This window comes from Myotis daubentonii, chromosome 1 (assembly GCF_963259705.1).
Source record: "Myotis daubentonii chromosome 1, mMyoDau2.1, whole genome shotgun sequence".
NCBI classification, from domain to species: domain Eukaryota; kingdom Metazoa; phylum Chordata; class Mammalia; order Chiroptera; family Vespertilionidae; genus Myotis; species Myotis daubentonii.
In genome coordinates this window covers 87914505-87934794 of record NC_081840.1, presented here as the reverse complement: position 1 = coordinate 87934794, position 20290 = coordinate 87914505, and the positions used below count along the sequence as shown (strand labels likewise).

At 42.3% G+C, this 20290-nt stretch overlaps 1 protein-coding gene across 4 annotated transcripts in view; it reads right to left on the bottom strand.

The window, feature by feature from the left end:
- The window catches only part of NPAS3 (neuronal PAS domain protein 3), an 898961-nt gene that overhangs the window by 250911 nt on the left and 627760 nt on the right, over window positions 1–20290 (bottom strand). For all 4 annotated transcript variants that reach the window (XM_059710311.1, XM_059710285.1, XM_059710294.1 and 1 more), the window contains one exon: window positions 97–186. In XM_059710311.1, coding sequence (XP_059566294.1) covers window positions 97–186 — 90 coding nt within the window. The remainder of the gene's footprint in view (window positions 1–96; window positions 187–20290) is intronic.

Here is a 20290-nt window from a genome sequence, read left to right as displayed (position 1 = left end):
AAATCATGATAAACAGAATATCCACCGAGCAAGAAAAAGCATGAGATTCAAGGAGCCTACACAATCACCACCAAGAATCTAAATGGTTTTACTTACTTGTGAGAGGCCTAGGTAGATTGAGACTGTTTCAGAAATGTACAAAAATTTTCCTTCTTGATTTAGTGCAAACACAAAGCCATCCAGGGACTGTAGGAAGAAAAAATAAATAAGAAGGTTAATAAATATATATGATGGAGGTTTAATTAGTAAGGAATCTGATACAAGTAACACATATCAAATTAAAGACCATTTTTTCCTTCGTGTTGAACAAAAGTCCTAGGATCTTTTACCATCGCATTATACATGAACAAATTAAAGGTCTGAATTAAGATTACAAGCCTTCCTTTATTTCAGTGACTTCCTTATGTCCCTGTCAATTTGATTAAGATGCATTACATTCATGTATAAAATTGGGTCATGTTGATTTTATAAGATGTTGCATTTATTATTTATTTATTTATTTATTTATTTATTTATTTATTTGTATTCAGTCGTTACTAAGATTAAATCAGCAAGATTCTCCATTTAATAGCTGAACAGCAATGGAAATTGTAATGAAATGAGAGAAAAAATAGTTAATTATGAAGACCAAGTAAAATCACCCCTTGAGCTACTATGGACATCAGTAATTTGCTAATTAATAAAGGATTATGCCCACCTCACACCCACTGCCTTTTGTTAGAACAGATAGGAGAAGTCAGTACCTTGTGGGGGAATGTTTATAGGCTGAGACCTTACAAATTGTGATCCTTTTTTTGCAAAACTCTGTATTAAAGTTTTTTGTGTGACAAATCTACTTTCTATTATGACTCCTGAAATGGAAACAAAAGGAGAAAGGCGGGGGGGCGGTGAGGGGGAGAAGGATGTTACACACCATCTGTAACTCTGGAAACCTTAGTTCACTTTTTAAATGGAGGGCTGCGTTTTCAGTTTGATAAATGGTCTAAATCATCAGGGACTCCAGCTGCAGTGTACCACTCAAATTGAGAATAAATTTGTTTCAAATTCTTATAATACAAGTGCATTTTATGTGCCATCATCTTCATGTCTTTTGTTTGCTTTATTTATTTACTAGAGACCCAATGCACGAAATCTGTGCAAGAGTAGGCCTTCCTTCCCCTGGCTGCCAGCACCGACTTCCCTCGCAGCCCCAGCTTCGTCTGGAAGGTCGTCCGGCCTAATTAGCATATTACCCTTTTATTATTACCGATTTTTAACCAGGTAGATTTCACAAACACTACTTGCATGCGAAGAGAAGTTTTTTTTTTAAATATTTTATTGATTTTTTACAGAGAGGAAGGGAGAGAGAGAGAGAGAGTTAGAAACATCGATGAGAGAGAAACATCGATCAGCTGCCTCTTGCACATCTCCTACTGGGGATGTGCCCGCAACCCAGGTACATGCCCTTGACCGGAATCGAACCTGGGACCCTTCAGTCCGCAGGCCGACGCTCTATCCACTGAGCCAAACCAGCTTTGGCGCGAAGAGAAGTTTTAAAGACTAGTGGTATGCATAGAGGCTGTGACTTTGGAAGTATAGGAAATCCACAGTGGGAACCAGGTAAGTGGCAACACTGAATGACATAATTATTAAGTATAAAAATATGGAAGAAGAATGTAAAATTTAATTAGAAAAATAGGCTGCCTGAAATCTCAGCAATTTCAGTCTCCTAAAATACTAATTTTTTTGAGAGCAATATGTGTATTTATGTATATACATATCTATGCTTGTTGGAATATGTATGTCTATGTATTTATATATACTTATATGTATATATGAGATTCAAATTCCATGCTTCCAGATCCTTCTTCATAGCCCTACTGGTCAGAAACTGTGGGTGGTGCCCCGCCTCTTCCTCTGATTTAGTGGTTTCTAAAAACATTTCAAAAATCATATTGCATTGTTCCACATAAAAGCAAATTACATAATAAACACGCTTTTGGTTAAGATAGTATAATAATAATAGTTTATATTTATTAAGCAATATGTGCTAAGCAGTTTGCATATGCTCACTTTAATTTTCACAAGTACCATTTGAAGTAATTATATTGTTATCTACATTTTACATGCTAGGGAACTGAGGCTTAGCAGAGTTAGGCAACATTCCTGTCCCTACGGAGTGGCAGAGTTGGGACTGGAAAGCTGATAGACTTGGTGACTATGCCGCCTTCCACTAAATATAAAGATTCTCTTATTACTATTGTATATTAATGAAAAAATAAATTGTACAGCATTTCTGAAGTTAAACTATTTATATTGAGGCAGCTTAAAATTCACTTGTTTTTGAATGATTTGTTCAAATGACAGAATCCTCTCATTAGTAGCAGGAGAAACATGGGGAATGGGATGACAAGAGAGTTCATAAGTCACTTTCACAGTAGGTCACCATTGCTCTGTAATATCCCTCCTGGAACCAGCTATGGGACATGGAGTGAAATACTAGCAGAGAGAGTTCCTTAGCACAGGACAAAACCTCAGCCCCATGGCGAGATCCACCTTTCCAGCTGACAGGGTGGTGCAGTGGGACCTTATTTAAACCAGTGCAAAAGGGAGAGAGATGCTTTTGCGGAAGTCTGAGGAGGATCTCATTCAGCACGTCTTCACCTCATGGGAGCTGTCTCCCGAGGGTGACTCCTGGGGATTATGACGCTCCCCTTTCGACCTTCCCCGTGGAGAAAAGGGCCTGGTGAGGTTTTCCATGCAACCTGATAGCCATGGCCTGGCATACAGTCACCAAGAGTTGGGTAGCATTGGTCTCAAACCTAAAACACCACTGTCAGAAAAGAAGGAGAGAGAGAGAGAGAGAGAGAGAGAGAGAGAGAGAGAGAGAGAGAGAGATCGATCACAAGAGAATGTCTACAGGGTACAGGGACAAGTGACAAGGAAAAGGCTGATCAAAAGCAGAAAAGACTGGTGGAGCTGGCGCAGAGATAATCTGTAGTGTAGTCTTCATTTTACAGGTGAGGAAACTGAGGTGCAGGGAGGCTAAATGGTTGGACCAGATCATCCAGCCAGCCAGCGGCACAGCCAGGATGAGAGCTGCTGCGCTTCATTAGTATTATCGAAGTATTTATGACATGATGTGTCCCTGGCTAGTTTATTCAACTCTAAAGGAGACTGAATTTCTCAACAGCGGGTGATAAATTATTCAACTTTATCTAGCCAACGCCTAACAAACTGCTCAGCCAAGGCTTAGTAAATGCGCAGAAACCTCCAAACCCAGTGCTCTCCCCCCACTTATAGCAAACATGCTACAGTGACTGAGAGGGGTGGCAGCCCCCTCCAAGGGTTCTGTTTCTGGGCCATTAGATTATTTGCAGATTCTGAAGCTCCAGATGTCTGCCATAGTCTGGAATATCTCCCGACACTTGGAAAGTCAGAGTTAGACTGGACTCTTTTATAGCCTTCCAAAACACGGAGTGCTATTCATTTGCCGTTAACACACGTCCTTTACTTTCTCACTAAGAGGGATTTTGCATTTTTAGCATTAGGTTCATATCTCATGTATTTGCTAAAATACTAGAGGAGGTCTGGATACCATAGCAGGGAAACGGAATATCTGGAGGCTAAACATCTGATGCTATTAAGCAGCAGTGATCTAAGGACTGGCCAGTTTTGTTTGGCAAAAACAGAGGCTTCAACACATGTTCCAATTTCCTGGTGAGATTAAAATGAGTCTGTGTCTACATGACACAGAGTGTCCAGTCAATTCAATTAAAAATAACAGCCAATGTGGTGGGGATAAAAACAACTAGTCAGATTAGTTATATGCCAGCACAGAGGTAAACAAAAGAAAATAAAACAAAAGTGGTTAGCTAATTTTTCACTTTTATGCTTATCAACCACTTCAGTCTATTATATCTTTAGTGTGAAATGAATGACTAATACTCTGGTTAGATTACCTGGCACATTGAAGAATGGGATAGGAAACCAGGTCTTAGTGGACTGGCAAGGTTGTTCTTTATGTAACCATTGCCTTCTCATTCAGAGTGACCCCTATCTATAGTTAGCTGTAATTTGCTGCTTAGACAAGTCTTTTTCTTTTCTTTTTCTTTTTTTTAATCTTCACCCGAGGCTATTTTTCCATTGATTTTTTTAGAGAGAGTGGAAGGGAAAAGGAAAGACAGAGAAACATTGATTTGAGAGAAACACATTGACTGGTTGCCTCCTGCATGAGCCCTGACCAGGGCCCGAGCCAGGGAGGAGCCTGCAACTGAGGTGAGGTACATGCCCTTGACCAGAATCTAACCTGGGACCCTTCTGTGCGCAGGCTGAAGCTCTATCCACTGAGCCAAAACAACTAGGGCTTAGAAAAGTCTTAAGAGTAGCATCAATATTGGTTGAATGTGGGTATCTGAATTTTAAAAGATGGGAGGAGAAAAGAAACATTCAATCAGTTAGTCCTGGGAACCAAATATGATTAATCTGAAAGTTCTGTGGAACTTTTTAAAAATTTGAATCAAGAAAGCTACTCTGTGCTGAGCTGTTTTAATCACTGCAGGCTAGTTTTTAACTTTTTTTTTTTTTTTTTTTTAAATCTGCCCACTGTTTCAACAGGCACCAATTAAGATTCTGGGGTCAAAGGGTTAATTACATCTTCTTACTCAGCATGTAGAATTTTCTGATTATTAACTAAGGTTGGATTAAGATGAAAAAGAACCTACACACATGTTAATGCTAGCCCCTCCTTGAGAAGATTTATTAGAAAGCCATGCTGGAATCTATCTGCTTCCCTCAAAGCAGATGGAGAGCAACATCTCAGAAGAAACAGTAAAACAGACATTTTAAGGCATGCATGCAGCTCATTTATCAAGACAGTTTTCTTATTACTAAAACCAGTTCTAAGCCATCACAATAGGGCAGACAGGAGCTTTCCTTTGTCACATCCCAGTAAGTCCATGAGGTACACATGTAGGAGTGAGGCTTGGAAATAGAAGTCAGGGGCTGCAGCATCTCCAAACAGCAATGCCTGTGATTATAATGTATGTCCCCTGCCATCAGTGCAGCATATAAGGGGAAAGCAGAGTTTCCTAACCCTCAAAGCGGTGCCTCCCACAGTATTTGTCAAATGATGAGGTTATTTCCTTGCAGGGTCTGAAACTAACTGCAGCTTCATGATTGAGGTATACGAATGTTTACGGCATGGTGCTAAATGGACTTATATTTCTCAAAGTAGTCTGTCTCTGCTTTCTTTTTTCCTGCATATTCCACTGCAGCCAAATTTCAGGTTGAAATCTTACCATGGTGCCTTTATAGGGACAACTCTCATGTACATCACTACTCTAAAATTAGTGGTTCTTTCTTCTCTACTCCAATGCAGAAGAGAAAAAAATCACCCCGAAGTCTTTTCCTGTGACCTAACTCCAGTTAGAGTGAAGAATTACCAGTAGGCTAGGTTATTTTAATGACAGATTATTTTAAACTAAGCCTTCACCATCTGTTCCACCCCCTAATTATGAATGCAAAAAGAACATATTTCACAATTACATCAGTAAAAAAGTAAGATATACGTGATTTAAATGCATGCATGTGCTCCATGTCCAACACACCATGCATCTGTGATGTTCTTCTAATTCAGGCTTAGATTACGGAGAAAATACAACGATAGAGAACAGTCTTTGACACACTGAACTCCCAAAGCCAGGGTTTTTCATTGTTGGGATATAATTCTCTTAGGACAGGAGCAGAACATGAATTTGAGCACAATGCGTGCCAGCCATTACGCTCGAGTATTTTATAACTGCTAACAGGGCTTTGCTGTGAATGAGGACAGGTTATCTGAGGAAACTGTCCCTGCTACCTGAGCAATGGGTAAGTGTTGGGAATAAAGAGGCTGCTCTCAAACCACAACTCCATCATAGTGAAAGAGCGGAGTGAACGAGCCACGCACAAAAGAAGCTTGGTCTGCAGGCTGAAGACACGGCTCCAGTACCTATCTTTCCCCTCTCTTCTGGCAGCAGATAAAAGAGTTAGGAAGAAAAAAAATGTTTCTTACATTTTTTGGCCTGCGGATACAATAACACTTTGATAGAGCTCATTTAAATGCCATATTGCCCTCTGACTGCACTCAGGAGGTGAGCTATATGGCTCACGCACACATGTGGACTCCTGGCTACTTCAAGGAGAGCCTGGGTCGGTGCCCAGAAGTGCCCACATGTATCTGTTTATGGGGAAGAAAAGCTTCCCAAATTTTGTGTTTGTAATATGAGTCTTAACAATCCAGCACTGTGCGGAAACAAAAACCTTATTTTTCGAAATCTCAGTCAAGTATATTTTCTCAGAGTGGATAGAGCATACATCAAAGCTCTGGGCTCTTATTTAACTCTGAGGAATCTCCCAGAGCTCTCGGTCTCCTGTGCCTCTCCCGCTACTCCCCTTCCCAACCCTCTTCAGTGAGTCAGTAATACGAAAGACAGCACAAGTCCTATGTACCCAAAGCCTCATGCTCTCCAATCACAACAGCAAATTACTTAGGCAAAATGTGTCTGTCCCGCTAAAAAAGAATTCCAGAACAAGACACCCTGATGCCTCAAAACACCTTTCCTAAGAGTTTCCTTAAACACATAAACTCAAACATGTTAGGTGAGAAAACAATGCAGAGAGGCACAGACGGCCCCTCTTCAGTTCTTAGAGAAGAGGTACCAGAATAAAGTGATGTTGAGCTAATAAAATGTTAAAACATGAAAAGAACAAAGACATCTGCTTTCTGAGCAAGGAGATTGGGTTTTGCTTCTGCTCATTAAAATTCCACGTTGTGGAAGCTGTGTATCAAAGTGCTGGCTTTTTTTCTCTGGGATGCTCGTTCAAGCCTTTCATCCAGCCTGGAGGGGTGTAGATTTCTTGATTTGAACATCCAGCCACATGGACAACAGGCTGTGGCATAAAGACAGGGTGTGGCATTTGGTGGAATCACACGGGTGTGTGTCTCTGAGCCACCAGAGGCGGCCTGCAGACCCCACATTTTCTGAGGCTTGTCCTGTGGGACTGGGACCCCACTTGAGGCATAAGCGACCATGTGCTGCTGCTCACAAGGTCCTTTACTAGCTATTTTCAGGCACAAATATGCATTGGAACATTCAAATGTCTCCTTGTTGTTCATGTGGTATAATTTACTGAAACGTAGGCTCTTCAGAACCCAGGAGCTAATTCCTTATTGTGCATCTTTCCCTTTGAATTCAGAGATCTCTTTCAAGTTAAGTAGGAATTCCCATGTCAGCAGTACTATGAACAGTGCACTGTACTGGTCCTGGAAGGCTTAAAAATGCCCCTGCTTTGCTGTGGCTACACACGGGGATTGGTCACATGCAGGGCTGCTGGTGTCTTTCAAGTTATCTGCATGATACAAAATGACATGAAGAAAAGAATAGATAATAATTGTTTCTTGGACAACCTGTAGATCACAGGATACTGGAAAAGAGGGATGGTCATATTATATCACATGTGATATAATATTATATAATACTAGGGGCCCAGTGCACAAAAATTTGTGCACTCGGGGGTAGGAGATTCCCTCAGCCTGGCCTGTGCCCTCTCGCAGTCTGGGACCCCTTGGGGGTGACCACTTGCTGGCTTAGGCCTGCTCCCCAGGGGATTGGGCCTAAGCTGGCAATCAGACATCCCTCTGGCAGCCCAGCAGCCCTCGGGGGATGCCCAATTGCCAGCAGGGAGCAGACCTAAGCTGTAGTCGGACATCCTTAGCACTGCTGAGGAGGCAGGAGAGGCTCCCACCACCACTGCTGTACTGGCAGCCGTCAGCCTGGCTTGTGGCTGAGCAGAGCTCCCCACTATGAGGACGCCCTGACCACCAGAGGGCAGCTCCTGCATTGAGCATCTGACCCCTGGTGGTCAGTGTGTGTCATAGTGACCAGTCATTCCCAGTCTTTCTGCTGTTAGGGTCAGTTTGAATATTACTCTTTTACTATATAGGATAGAGGCCTGGTGCATGGGTGGGAGCCGGCTGGTTTGCCCTGAAGGGTGATCCAGATCAGGGTGGGGGTCCCCACGGGGGTGCCTGGCCAGTCTGGGTTAGGGGCTGAGGGCCATGTTCAGGCTGGCAGGCGACTGAAGCTCCCAGCCTCTTTTTTTTTTCTTTTTTTTTAATTCTGGGATTTATTTACCTTCTATAGCTGCCACTGGAGCTGAGAGCTGGCTCCAGCCTGAGGCTGTGGCTGGCTGAAAGTAGGTATCTGGGTTTGTTTAGCTTCTATAATTGAAACTCTGTTGCCATCACTGGCACTATAAGCTCTGAGCCCGCTGGTGGCTGAAAGCAGGTTTCTGGGTTTGTTTAGCTTCTATAATTGCAACATTGTTGCATCTGGAGCTCAGAGCTGGGCGGCGGCAGGCGGGGAACCTTGGCTTCCTCCATCACTGGAGTAAGCAAGCCTCATGTTAGCTTTAGCTGCCTGGCTGCCGGCCGCCATCTTGTCTGGCGGTTAATTTGCATATCTCGCTGATTAGCCAATGGGAAGGGTAGCGAAGTTATGGTTAATTACCATGTTTCTCTATTATTAGATAGGATATATCAAGTGTACTACTTTACATAATATATATTATAATATATACTAGAGGCCCGGTGCATGAAATTCATGTGCGGGTACTGTCCCTAGGCCTGGCCTGCAATCAGAGCCATCTTCCCCGGCTGCTGGCAGCCGGCCCTGCCCCCCCACTGCCTCCCACCCCTGATTCCCCATTTGCCATCGGGTGATTGGTGCCTGATGGCCAGGGGAAGGGATCAAGAGATTGGCTGTTTCCACCTGCTCGCCGGCCCCGCCACCAACATGGGTTGCCCTCTGTGTGTGGGGTGATCAATGGGGCGGGGGCCTTGGCCTGGCACCATCTGCGTTCCCCACCACCCACCCCCAGTTCCCCATTTGCCATCAGGTGATTGGAGCCTGCCGGCTGGGGAAAGGGACCAAGAGGTGGTCAGTGCACCTCATAGTGACTGGTCCAGCGGTCATTTTGGTTGTTCCGCAGTTAGGGTCAATTTGAATATTACCCTTTTATTATATAGGATATGCAATCATATTATATAGGATGTCTTAAGCCATGCTCAGATGACTCAAATATTCATCATAGAGGAGGGGAGAGGGAGGAAAACTAAGATTTATTAGGCAAATTACTAGTACATAAACCAAATGTGAGCTAGGTGTATTAAATCCTACTTTACAGATAAGGACACTGAGACTCAGAGAAATTAAGTAGGTTGTGCATGTCAGTATGTGGCAGATCCAAGAAAGGGGTCCCCCTTTCCACCTGCTGTGGGACCACCTGCTGGGCACTGAGTTGTTTTGCACCCCATCACAGCTGCTTGAACTCTTATCTTCCTCCAGCATTTCTTTCCACATAGGCGGTTCTCATGCTTATACGATCTGAGTGCAAAGAATGCAGAAAACGCCCACTGAGATCCTACTGTGCCCCAGGCCTGTGCCAGCTGAGGTTTCCCAAAGCTGAAGGAGGCCTGACTCAGGAGCTGCTTCCTTAAAAAAATTCTTCCGTGGGATCCGAGACCAAGAACATGAGTGAAGGTGGGAATTAACTTTATAAAACAAAAGCTGCCGGGCAAAGGCAGTTTCCAGCTTAGGATACCTCAGGCTGATATCACAGAGCTCGACACCACTGCTATGCTATCTTTGGGTTGGAAAAGGCACAGATGGATGAAATTTGTGTGTTTTCCAGTTTTAGTGAGGTATACTTAACAAATGCAATTGTAAGACATTAAGTGTACATTGTGAGGATGTGGTAGATGTATACATTGTAGAAGGATTCCTGCCATCTAGTTAATTACCACATCTGTTACCTCACGTTTATCTTTTGGGAGTTTGTAAAATTGTACAGTCAAGAGACAGCTAGACCTCAAGGAAATTCATGGAGGAAGGTGCTAATGCCTACAAGTAGAGAAGGCCCACAGTTAATACAAAGTTGCTGGGAGAACCATACCTCCCAACAGGCAACTGCCAGGACAAGACAGGAGCAAGTCCAGCAGGTATGGAGCTGGCCAGCACATGCACCCATTTCCTGTCCCAGAGTTCTTCTCTTAGACTTAGGGTTTGGGCTTTCCCTCCCTGGTATTGTACACACTCTTTTATATAGGAGTCAATGTGAAAACAAGATGGACGTCACAGGCAGCAGTAGTTACGTTTTCTTGACAGTGCATTCTTGATGATGCAAGGTAGCACCATACGCTGTCTCTGCTGTGGCTGATTATGACATGAACCTGACTGTTTACTGGGCAGGTAGTAACTTTAAAAACAGCCTCTTTAAGAGAAAATAATAAAAGCTTTGTATATGTATACCTTTAGGAAAGGAATCTGTGTCAGATGTAGTAACAATGATTAAAGAATCTTGTAATGAATTTAGCACATTAAAAGACAATTTAGAGACCTCAGATTTAATCTGGTACATTCATATGAGTTTTATTTCAGGAAACACTTATTGGTATCTTTAGGGAAAAGGTATTAACAAAATTTGTACTGAAAGCAACTTGATTGTTACAAATTTGGTTGCCACGGGCTGAATTATGTTTCCCCAAAACTCATGTGTTGAAATCCTAACCTCTAATGCAGTGGTTCTCAACCTCCCTAATGCTGCGACCCTTTAATACAGTTCCTCATGTTGTGGTGACCCCCAACCATAAAATTATTTTCGTTGCTACTTCATAACTGTAATTTTGCTACTGTTATGAATCATAATGTAAATATCTGATATGCAGGATGTATGTAGGCGACCCCTGTGAAAGGGTCGCTCGAACCCCAAAGGGGTTGAGACCCACAGGTTGAGAACTGCTGCTCTAATGTGACTGTGTTTGGGGACCAGGCTTTTAGGAAGTAATTAAGGTTAAATGAAATCACATGGGTGGAGTTCTAATCTGATAGGATTGCCTTATAGTAAGAGAAAGAGAGCATGTACCCAGGATAGGCCATGAGAGCACACAGCAAGAAGGCATCTGTCAGCAAGCCAGGAATGGAGTCCCATCAGAATCCTATCTTGCTGGCACCTTGATCTTGAACTTTTAGCCTCCAGAATTATAAAAACGATATTTCTGTTTTATATAGAAGTCAATTTGAAAATTAAAAAATAAGAAAATAAGCCACCCAATGCATGGTATTTTGTTATGGTAGTCTGAGCTGACTATAGTAGTAGTTTAGAAATTCTGGCTGGGAAAAATGCTTGGGCCATGAAAACCTTCTGTGTTAATTTCAGAAAATCACTGTAAATAAATTATCTGCTCTTTATTTTATATGCCATTTGTATAATTAATAATTAATTTTTACTAGACCCACATAAAGCTATAAATATGATGGAATGATAATAGAAAGAAACATTTACTTCTAGAAATCAGCAATGCTTGGGATTTCTTTTGAAAAATTTTTCAAGTTATTGCACCTCTTGTGGGTCTATATTTACAATATTGAAATTTTATATTGGTTTTCTGTGCATTTTAAATGCTTAGAGACCACACTGATTCATTGCTTTAGCTCCGTACAGAGCAGAGCTACACATTTATGTAAAAATCAATTATTCTGATGGAATTGGGAAACTGGTCCTGAATGATCTTGGGATAAACAAGTTGGTTTACCACTTGCTATGGCTCTCAGAAGCGTTGCTGATCTTTTACTTTCATTTCACAGCTGGCCAGTGAATCTTGGTGAGAAGAACCAGCATACACGCTTGTTCACTGAGCTCTCATCCTATTAAGGACTCCAAGGAAATGCTTCTGTCTATCCCCATTGGCCTGTTTAACACACAAGAAGCCAAAGAAATTATGGATTTTTATTGTTTGCTAACAGACTTGCACAGAATCTCATGTCATAAGAAATCTTCTTCAGAGATTCTCTAGGTGGTATCCTTTAAAGTAGAGCACTTCAGCATATGACTAGGATCAAATTTACTAGGTGTACATTAAATGACAGTCTAAATTTATGTAATAAAAGCAGTTGTACTTAGTTGTATTTCCTGGTTTCTGCTATGGTCCAATTCAGGAACAGAATGAAAGGACCAGATGAGGTGTGGGTAATTTTGTGGGATAAAGACATTAGTAAAGAAGAAAATTGAATTCTAGTATTTTCTACTGACTTAGTAAAGTGATTTTTTAAAATATGAAAAATGAGATTGGAGTTTCTTTCCCCTTTCTGATCTACTTCAATGACTACCCTGACTGGAAGAGAATTCTTTGCCATCACTGAAGAGCAACTGACTATTTTATTATTTGAATTTCCTGGATCAAAAGATGGCTTTAATCAAACTCTTAGTGAGATTTAATAGGAATCATGGGACTAAAGTTGTCTATGATGAAATATAACACAAATGCCAAGATGACATCTAAAGTGACTACCTTGAATGTGAAAACCAGAGAAAGTGAGTTAAAGAAGGGCGGGAATGTGCCTAAGCTGTGGGAATTCCTGGGCCTGCCATATCCATGCCCTTCTGATCCACCAGATGAGGCTGCAAAAATGACACACTCAACTGTTTTCTGTTTTACCTGTTTGACTAAATCAAATAATCATTGATTATTTTTTCCTTTAAAATTTTGTATCACTTACCACACCTGAGGAATCACCAGATAAAGTGTTTTCAGTGACTCAGGACCATGCGGTTTACTGAAGTTGTATAACAGCCTAACATTATACACCCTACAAGGGATTCACTGTAAAATAATCTAGGTTATGCATGATCTATTCAAATGCACTAATCTGCCAACTCATAGTAATTCTAAAAAGAAATCTGCAGTTGGCCATATTGATAATTCGTTCACTAGAAACCTTGAATCAGTAGTCTCAGTCTAATTCTAATGTGCACAATGATCCATTTACCTACTCTTTGACTTAAATAGCTAAAGATATGTTAGAACAAAATAATTTGAAAATGGAAATATTCCACCATTCAATGTGTTTGATGAATTACAGTCCACCTCTCAATGACTGCTGACTTATTAAAATTCTATTGAGTCTAGAGGATTTATTGTGGCCTCAGCCGTGTAGCCCTATAATGCCTTCAGCCACAACTGTCACCTCCCACTTAGTCTTTCTCAGCCTTCTAGGTCAAAGGCATCCAAATTGCCAACAATGGTGGTATGAACGGGCAAACATATTGATTCAGTTCCAAGTCTGATTTTTCACTTGGCCATCTGCCTGGTTTCTTTTAAGGGCTAATCATGCGAACTATTACTTATTTACAGTAATAGAATAGTATTTTTTCTCAGGTGTCTAAAATTCCAAGACTATTAGATGACTACCTTCATACTGAAGATATTTGTCACCTGTATCTATCACACATACTGTGATATAAATTGGAATGGATATTTTAATGAAGAAATACCCACTAATTTAAGAGAGGTGACTTCCCATTATAACTCTTCCTTAGTCATAACTAGAGTCTAAGTAAACAGCAACCTCCCCATGAATGATAGTAGCCTGAAAAAGGTAAGGAAGTATAATGTCACCTGGTATCACCTTGGAAATGCCAATGCACATGTTTGCAATCAAAAGCTTCAATCTCACATCTAGATACTCATTTCAGCCTACTTTATTTTCCCCCCTCTTATTTCTTTTTCTTCTCTTCTCCTCTTACCTTTTGGGTTGCATTCTGCATTTAACCATTTAGTGAAAGAGGTGCTGATAGTTGTGGAGATGGTGCGAAATGTGTGTTCTGAACATGTTTGTATGTGAAAACTACCCTGGGCAGTAAAACTATAGATATGCTTATACATATGATTCACAGGTGTGTAATTATTATTGACAAAATTTGAAGACCAAAAATGGCTCCAAATTTGTGCAGGCTGGTGTGAATTTTGTGTGATTGAGTATTAGGAATATATTCTTTTTGCCTCCAATGAGATTTGTTCATTCTAGCCTTGACCTTTTCCAACAAGTAAGATTTGTTTTATTATCTTGCTTGGGGGCTTCTTCTTAGTAATAGGATGACCTACTTTAATTTCTACATAAATGCTTCACAGGCTAGAGAGAAAGTACCCCTAAAGGATTGAGGCCCTGAAGACTCAAATTGGCCTCTGAGCCCTAATGGAAAACTTTTATTCCGAAGCAAATAAAAAATATACTAAGGGTTTTATAAACACAACCTTAAGCCTTTATCACTTTCTGAATGTTCCTTCTATTCTCATTATAAGTCATGGCACTTGCTGAAGGAATTTGCTGCTCCTCTCCCCCAGGTTTGTACCCTTTCCCTGTTCTTTTCTGCCGTAACAGGCACCTTTCAGGAAAGTGTACCGCCAATAATATCCTTCCATTGTCTCAAAAGCACATAGACATCGCCTAATGGCACACAGATGTGACCCACTATACAGATCTAATGCATTATATGTTTACACAGGTCTACACAGTTTGTCAACATACTTAATTCCACTTGGGCTAGTGAGGCCAAGACAATGTTAATGGTGAATGACCAACATTATTACCAATATTCTATAATGCAGTGAATATAACCCTTTTCTAAAATCTCAGTAAGGTATAAGTAACACACCATTGTAAATGAACAAGACACTCATTTGCTTCACCTCTTTGAAAAAAGCAATTTTTCCTTTTATCTGGCTCCCTTAATATACTGAACTATGTTATGGCAATTAAAATTTTCAATAATATGGTGTGACATAAATCCTTCATTTTAAATAGGACAAAAATCCTCGTCCCAAAAGGCTTACTACATGGAGTAAAATCTATGCGTTCTGCTGCAAATCATTTATATTTGTTTCTTCAGGCTGGAATCTTTGGCTTCTACGGACCCACATATGAGAACAGTGGGCAGCACTTATCCAGCAACTTTTCCAAGGAAACACATCACTAATGCCCCCTTTTGACACATTAGGAAGTTTGAATGAATTATGCAAGAGAATAGATAGGCATAAATACTCAGGTATGGAGAGATTCCAAGCAGAAGGAGTATCTGAGTGCTGGAGGAGAGGCGCTCAAACACTAGCACCCTTGTCACCAGTTTCCTCACAGGTCGGTTGACAACAGGATTGCTGACACAGTAAGCAGTGAAGTGGCAGAAAGAGAACTGGTCTTTCACAATTCTCCCTAGAGCTGTGGTCGGCAAACCACGGCTCAAGAACCACTTGCGGCTCTTTGGCCCCTTGAGTGTGGCTCTTCCACAAAATACCACGTGCAGGGCGCGCACGTACAATGCGATTTTAACTTCGTGGCCCATGCGCAGAAGTCGGTATTTTGTGGAAGAGCCACACTCAAGGGGCCAAAGAGCCGCATGTGGCTCGCGAGCCACGGTTTGCCGACCACTGCCGAGTGTTTCCAGGGTCCTTGTGGGAAAGGAATCTGGTGTCATCCAAGTCCCAGGTGAAGGACCACAAAGGAACCAGGGGAGTCTGAGCTATAGGAACAAATTCCTGGCCTCGTGAAGAGGTGTGGGAAAGAAGACTTCCAGAGTCAGAGAGCTTTAAAGGAACCCCGAAAAGCAGAGGACCGAGGAAGGAAGAACAGATGCATTGGGCAGGTGGACTACTTCTGAGACCAGGGTGTACTGAGATGACTGCTAAGGAGCACCTTTGGTAGCTTTCACCAGCCTGGGACTCAGCAAGGGGGCTATCCTGCCGGAGGCCCAGCTCATGGCTCAAAGACCAGGCACTGTGGAGGGGAGGGGCCTCTCGTAATTTCACCCTCTAATTTCCTCAACATAAGAGGCAAGACTATGAAAAAGATCCTGGGCAGATTCAGAGGGACTCCAGAATTTGGGACAATAGTAGAGCAATAGGACAATTATGGCCTTATCTCCTCAATTCTTTCAGTGAAGCTAAAGAACTTATGTGGCCAGAGTGGAACAAGTTCCACACCTCGCTTGGAAAGGAGAACACTTCAAAGTCTTTAAGGGTGCTGCGTTGGTGGTATAGTGGTGAGCATAGCTGCCTTCCATCCAAAGTCTTTAAGGCAGTGTGGGGCTATGGAAAAGGACATGTGCTCTTTGGACTCAAATAGACCCGAGCTAGAATTCTGAAATTGCAGCTTTACTGTTTTCTCATATGAAAATAAATAATTATATCTATATATTATTTATTCTACGCAGTAGAGTTGTTGATATGATTAGAGTTAATGCACATAAAAGTGCCATCATACACTAGGTATTTAATAAATGGTACCCACATTGGTTATTATTATTTTATTTTTAATATATTTTTATTGATATCAGAGAAGGGAGGAGAGAGATCAAAACATCAGTGATGGGAGAGAATCATCAAACAGTTGCCTCCTGCACCCCCCCTATAGGGATTGAGCCTGGAACCCAGGCATGTGCCCTGATGGGGAATCAAACCCTGACCAAATTGAACCTTGACCTCCTGGTTCATAGGTTGACGCTCAACCACTGAGCTACACTGGCCAGGCCCCACACTGATTATTATTTGACTTAGATGCTGATTTAGAAAGAGTGTCTGCTAATAAGAGTGTGTTTTACCTAATCATAAGGAGAAAAAACACTTGGAGGAAGTGCGATAATCTAATAAAGGCAGTAAAACTAAGTAAGTTAGATATGAACTTAAAGGGACAAGCAAGAAAAGGACTCTAGTCATTGTTGAAATAGGATTTTATCCTGGTCATAAACATTCCTCTTTAAAACTAAAGAAAAACAAAAACCAAAAAAAACACACAAGTTGGGGTCATACTATTTATGAAGGAGAAAAAGATTATTTATTTACCTCAAAGAATTGTGGAAGTTATCAGAAAGAGACACCTTAAGGAAATATAGGGTGGGGCATTTGGGCATGGCAGCAATGTTAAGAAGATGAAAAAGAAAAAAAACATAAAAACAAGATAAAAATTATTTTAGTTTTATAAGTATGGTCATTTAAAAATGAGAACTATTCTAGGGTGTGTGTGATATTATATACCACTAGAGGCCCGGTGCACGAAATCGTGTTTGGGTAGAGTCCCTCAGCCTGACCAGCAATTGGGGTTGATTGGGGAGGGACTCTGGTAGGTTGACCGGCCATAGGAGGTTGGCTGTGGGAGCACACTGACCACCAGGGGAAAGCTCCTTTGTTGAGCGTCTGCCCCCTGGTGGTCATTGTGCATCATAGCGACGAGTCAACTGGTCGTTAAGTCGCTTAGGCTTTTATATATATAGACTAGTGGCCCAGTGCACAAAATTCGTGCACGGGGTGGGGGGGGTGTCCCTCAGCCTGGTCTGCACCCTCTCCAACCTGGGACCTCTTGGGGGATGTCCGACTGCCAGCAGTTGGACATCCCTCTCGCAATCTGGGACCACTGGCTCCTAACCACTCATCTGCCTGCCTGCCTGATTGCCCGTAACCACTCTGCCTGCTGGCCTGCTCACCCCCAACTGCCCCCCCACCAGCCTTCTCGCCCCCAACTACCCCATCTTCCCGGCCTGCTCACCTTCAACTGCGCCCCCCCCCCCCCACCGGCCTGGTCACCTCCAGCTGCCCCCCACTGCCAGCCTTCTCACCCCCAACTGACCCCCCACTGGCCTGATCACTCCCAACTGCAATCCCCTTCTGGTCTGATTGCCCTTAACCACCTCTGACTCTGCCCCGCCACCATGGCTTTGTCCGGAAGGACATCGGGAAGGTCTCCTGGTCTAATTAGCATATTACCCTTTTATTAGTATAGATACTTATTAGTGATAGATGGCATTTATTAAGGCCCTGGGAGAAGGACTTTAAATTGAACAACCAGTTCAATCCTCACTTCCTAACTCTGATGTATATACTATCACATCCTTGTCTGAAATGAGGAAATTAAGATCATAAAGCTAGTAAGTGGTAGAGCACAAACTCAAATGCAGCCTGCTATTCTATATACTGACTCTGTATATATGCACCATATTTTTCCATGGCAGAGATTAACTTTTTCATATCAAATTACTACCATTTGCTCCCCTGTAGATGTCCATTTCCTGGGGCAGAGGGCAGAGAGGCAGTGCTAAGAATCATGCCCAGAGCAGAGGTAGGACAAGGGGATGGATGTTGTCTCCTCTGATGGTGACATCTCCCAACTGAGAGATTGTGGGAGGACTTGACAGTATGCTAGGTATAATCTAAACTATTCCTTGGTAGATCATAATCTACTGGGTAAATTCCATTCCACATAGTCAATGTTTTATATAGGTTGATTCCTAGGTAATTCTTCTCCTTTTTAACATAAACAATATACATGTGGTAGAAAATACTGTGGCAAATATACAGGAAAGCATTCCTTCTATGCCCAAAAGGCATTAGAATTAGACATCTAACAATCTCAGAAAAATCAGTTGCATTTTAATATTCATTCAGGCTAAAGTGTAATTGACTGATTTAGAAATCTGTACAAGTTTGAAGCAAGAATTGATGAAGTTCTAGGTGAAGATCAGTGAAGACCGTAACGGTAACACTTTTTATTAGTAAGTTTCTATTAAGCATACTAAGGGTTTTATGCTAATTCTGTATTTTTTTCCACTGCTCCCTCTTCAAGAGTAATGGAAAGCAGATGAAAGTGGGAATGGACTAGAGAGAAGACCATCTCTAATCTTCCACCAACCAGTGTTTGTCCAGATAAGAACTGGGGTAGTGAGAGTGCAGGAAGAGTGAAGGGAGGAGGGAACAAAACTTCCTGAGGTTCTACCTTCAGCAGCAGCATGCTGCATCTCAGGTACTACTTCCTATAAGTACACAGCACTGGCCTGATCTCATTCATCACGGTGGGGACAGGAGCGCACATCTGGGGCTAGTGAGGAAAGAAAAGAGAAAATGCCTGACACTGAAGTCTTTCATCCACTTGACAACTTTGCCTGAGTCCCTTTCTGTTTACCTCCAAATAACCTCTGTATTCTAAGATATGTGAGAGGCTGCAAGACTGCTGGCTGACCTGTGCTCAGCAAGCAGAGGTCAGAGGTCAGGGTGACATGCCAGGGTCCTATACAGAGGCTGGCAACCAGTCACTCTGTTTCCTGAAGGGCAAATGCAATGTGCAGAATCCTGGTGGGAAAGGGAGGGCTTACTGACAGTGAAGACTGCTGAGAACAAGAAGGGGTGACGGGGGAAAGGTGCGCTGCCGCCTGATTAGGTGTTCTGGAAGGCCACATATACACTGCTGAGAGGATGGCTAAGAATGACCCTGCCTGGCTTACACACACACACACACACACACACACACACACACACACACACACACACAGAAACAGTAAGTGGCAGCTCACTTTGTGATTCTATATTGTAGTCTAAGGTTGTCAAGAGAAAGCCATGAAGAGGATCTGGCCAACAAAACTGAAATTTGAAGCCACATATGTATATACCTCCATACTAACTTCATCATGACCCACGCATGCCCGTCAGACAAACACAGTTCAGGGTGAAAGTCAAATGGGTAGCTGCTACCAAGGGCACTGTCTGCGAGGGGCCCTAACCTGCCTCAGTCAGATATCTACATTGTTATTATAAAGGAAACGGAATTAATCTGCAGAGGAAAAAGCTAAGCCAATTCACTCCAGTCAGTGGGCAGATACACGCATCCACACAGGCTTTCATTTGGCTGGCAAGACAGGAGCTACTGCAGGTCTGACTTGAATCCAAGAAGCAAGTCAGGAAGATTCTCAGTCACTCCAGTAGGCATTGTAGGGTCTTATGCACCAAGCAAGAAAAAAGCCTGGGGTTTCTTCAGAGGGCCCTTAAAGGGATGCTCACCGGCAGTGTGGGCTCATTCCCACACCATCCGGAGGTGTCCGTACTTTCCCCAGTTCAGTTCAGAGGTGGGGACACTGAGCCACTGACAGCTCTTGCCCTGTATGAGGGAGCAAGCCAGTGCTCACAGTCACGTGTTCTGTGTGTGAAGGTGAGAAATGTGAAACCTGTGGGCAATGATCAATGATGGTTCAGATATCTTAATTATCCGACTATGTAAGGACCAGGTCTCTATCCAACTCCCTCCTGTCACAGAGTCAACTGTTCTTGCCAATATCACAGCTTTAGGCAGCATTTACTCTGTTGGTGAACATAGCATGTGGTAAAATGATTTAGCATCATGAATAAACACATATGCTTGCTTGGGTCCAAATTTTAGAAATGACAAACCCATTTTCTGGCCCGTGATTTAATGGACTAGAAACAAACTAAAAGGTACATCATTTACTATGCATGAAAAAATCACGCCCTTCGCAGCCAGTGAACTTTCTGGTATCAAGGCTGCACTTAGAAATGATGGTTACAGGTGTGCAACCCTATTGCTAATGTGTGCATATACACATGTACACACACACATCCCTACACGTGCATGCACACACACACACACACACACACACA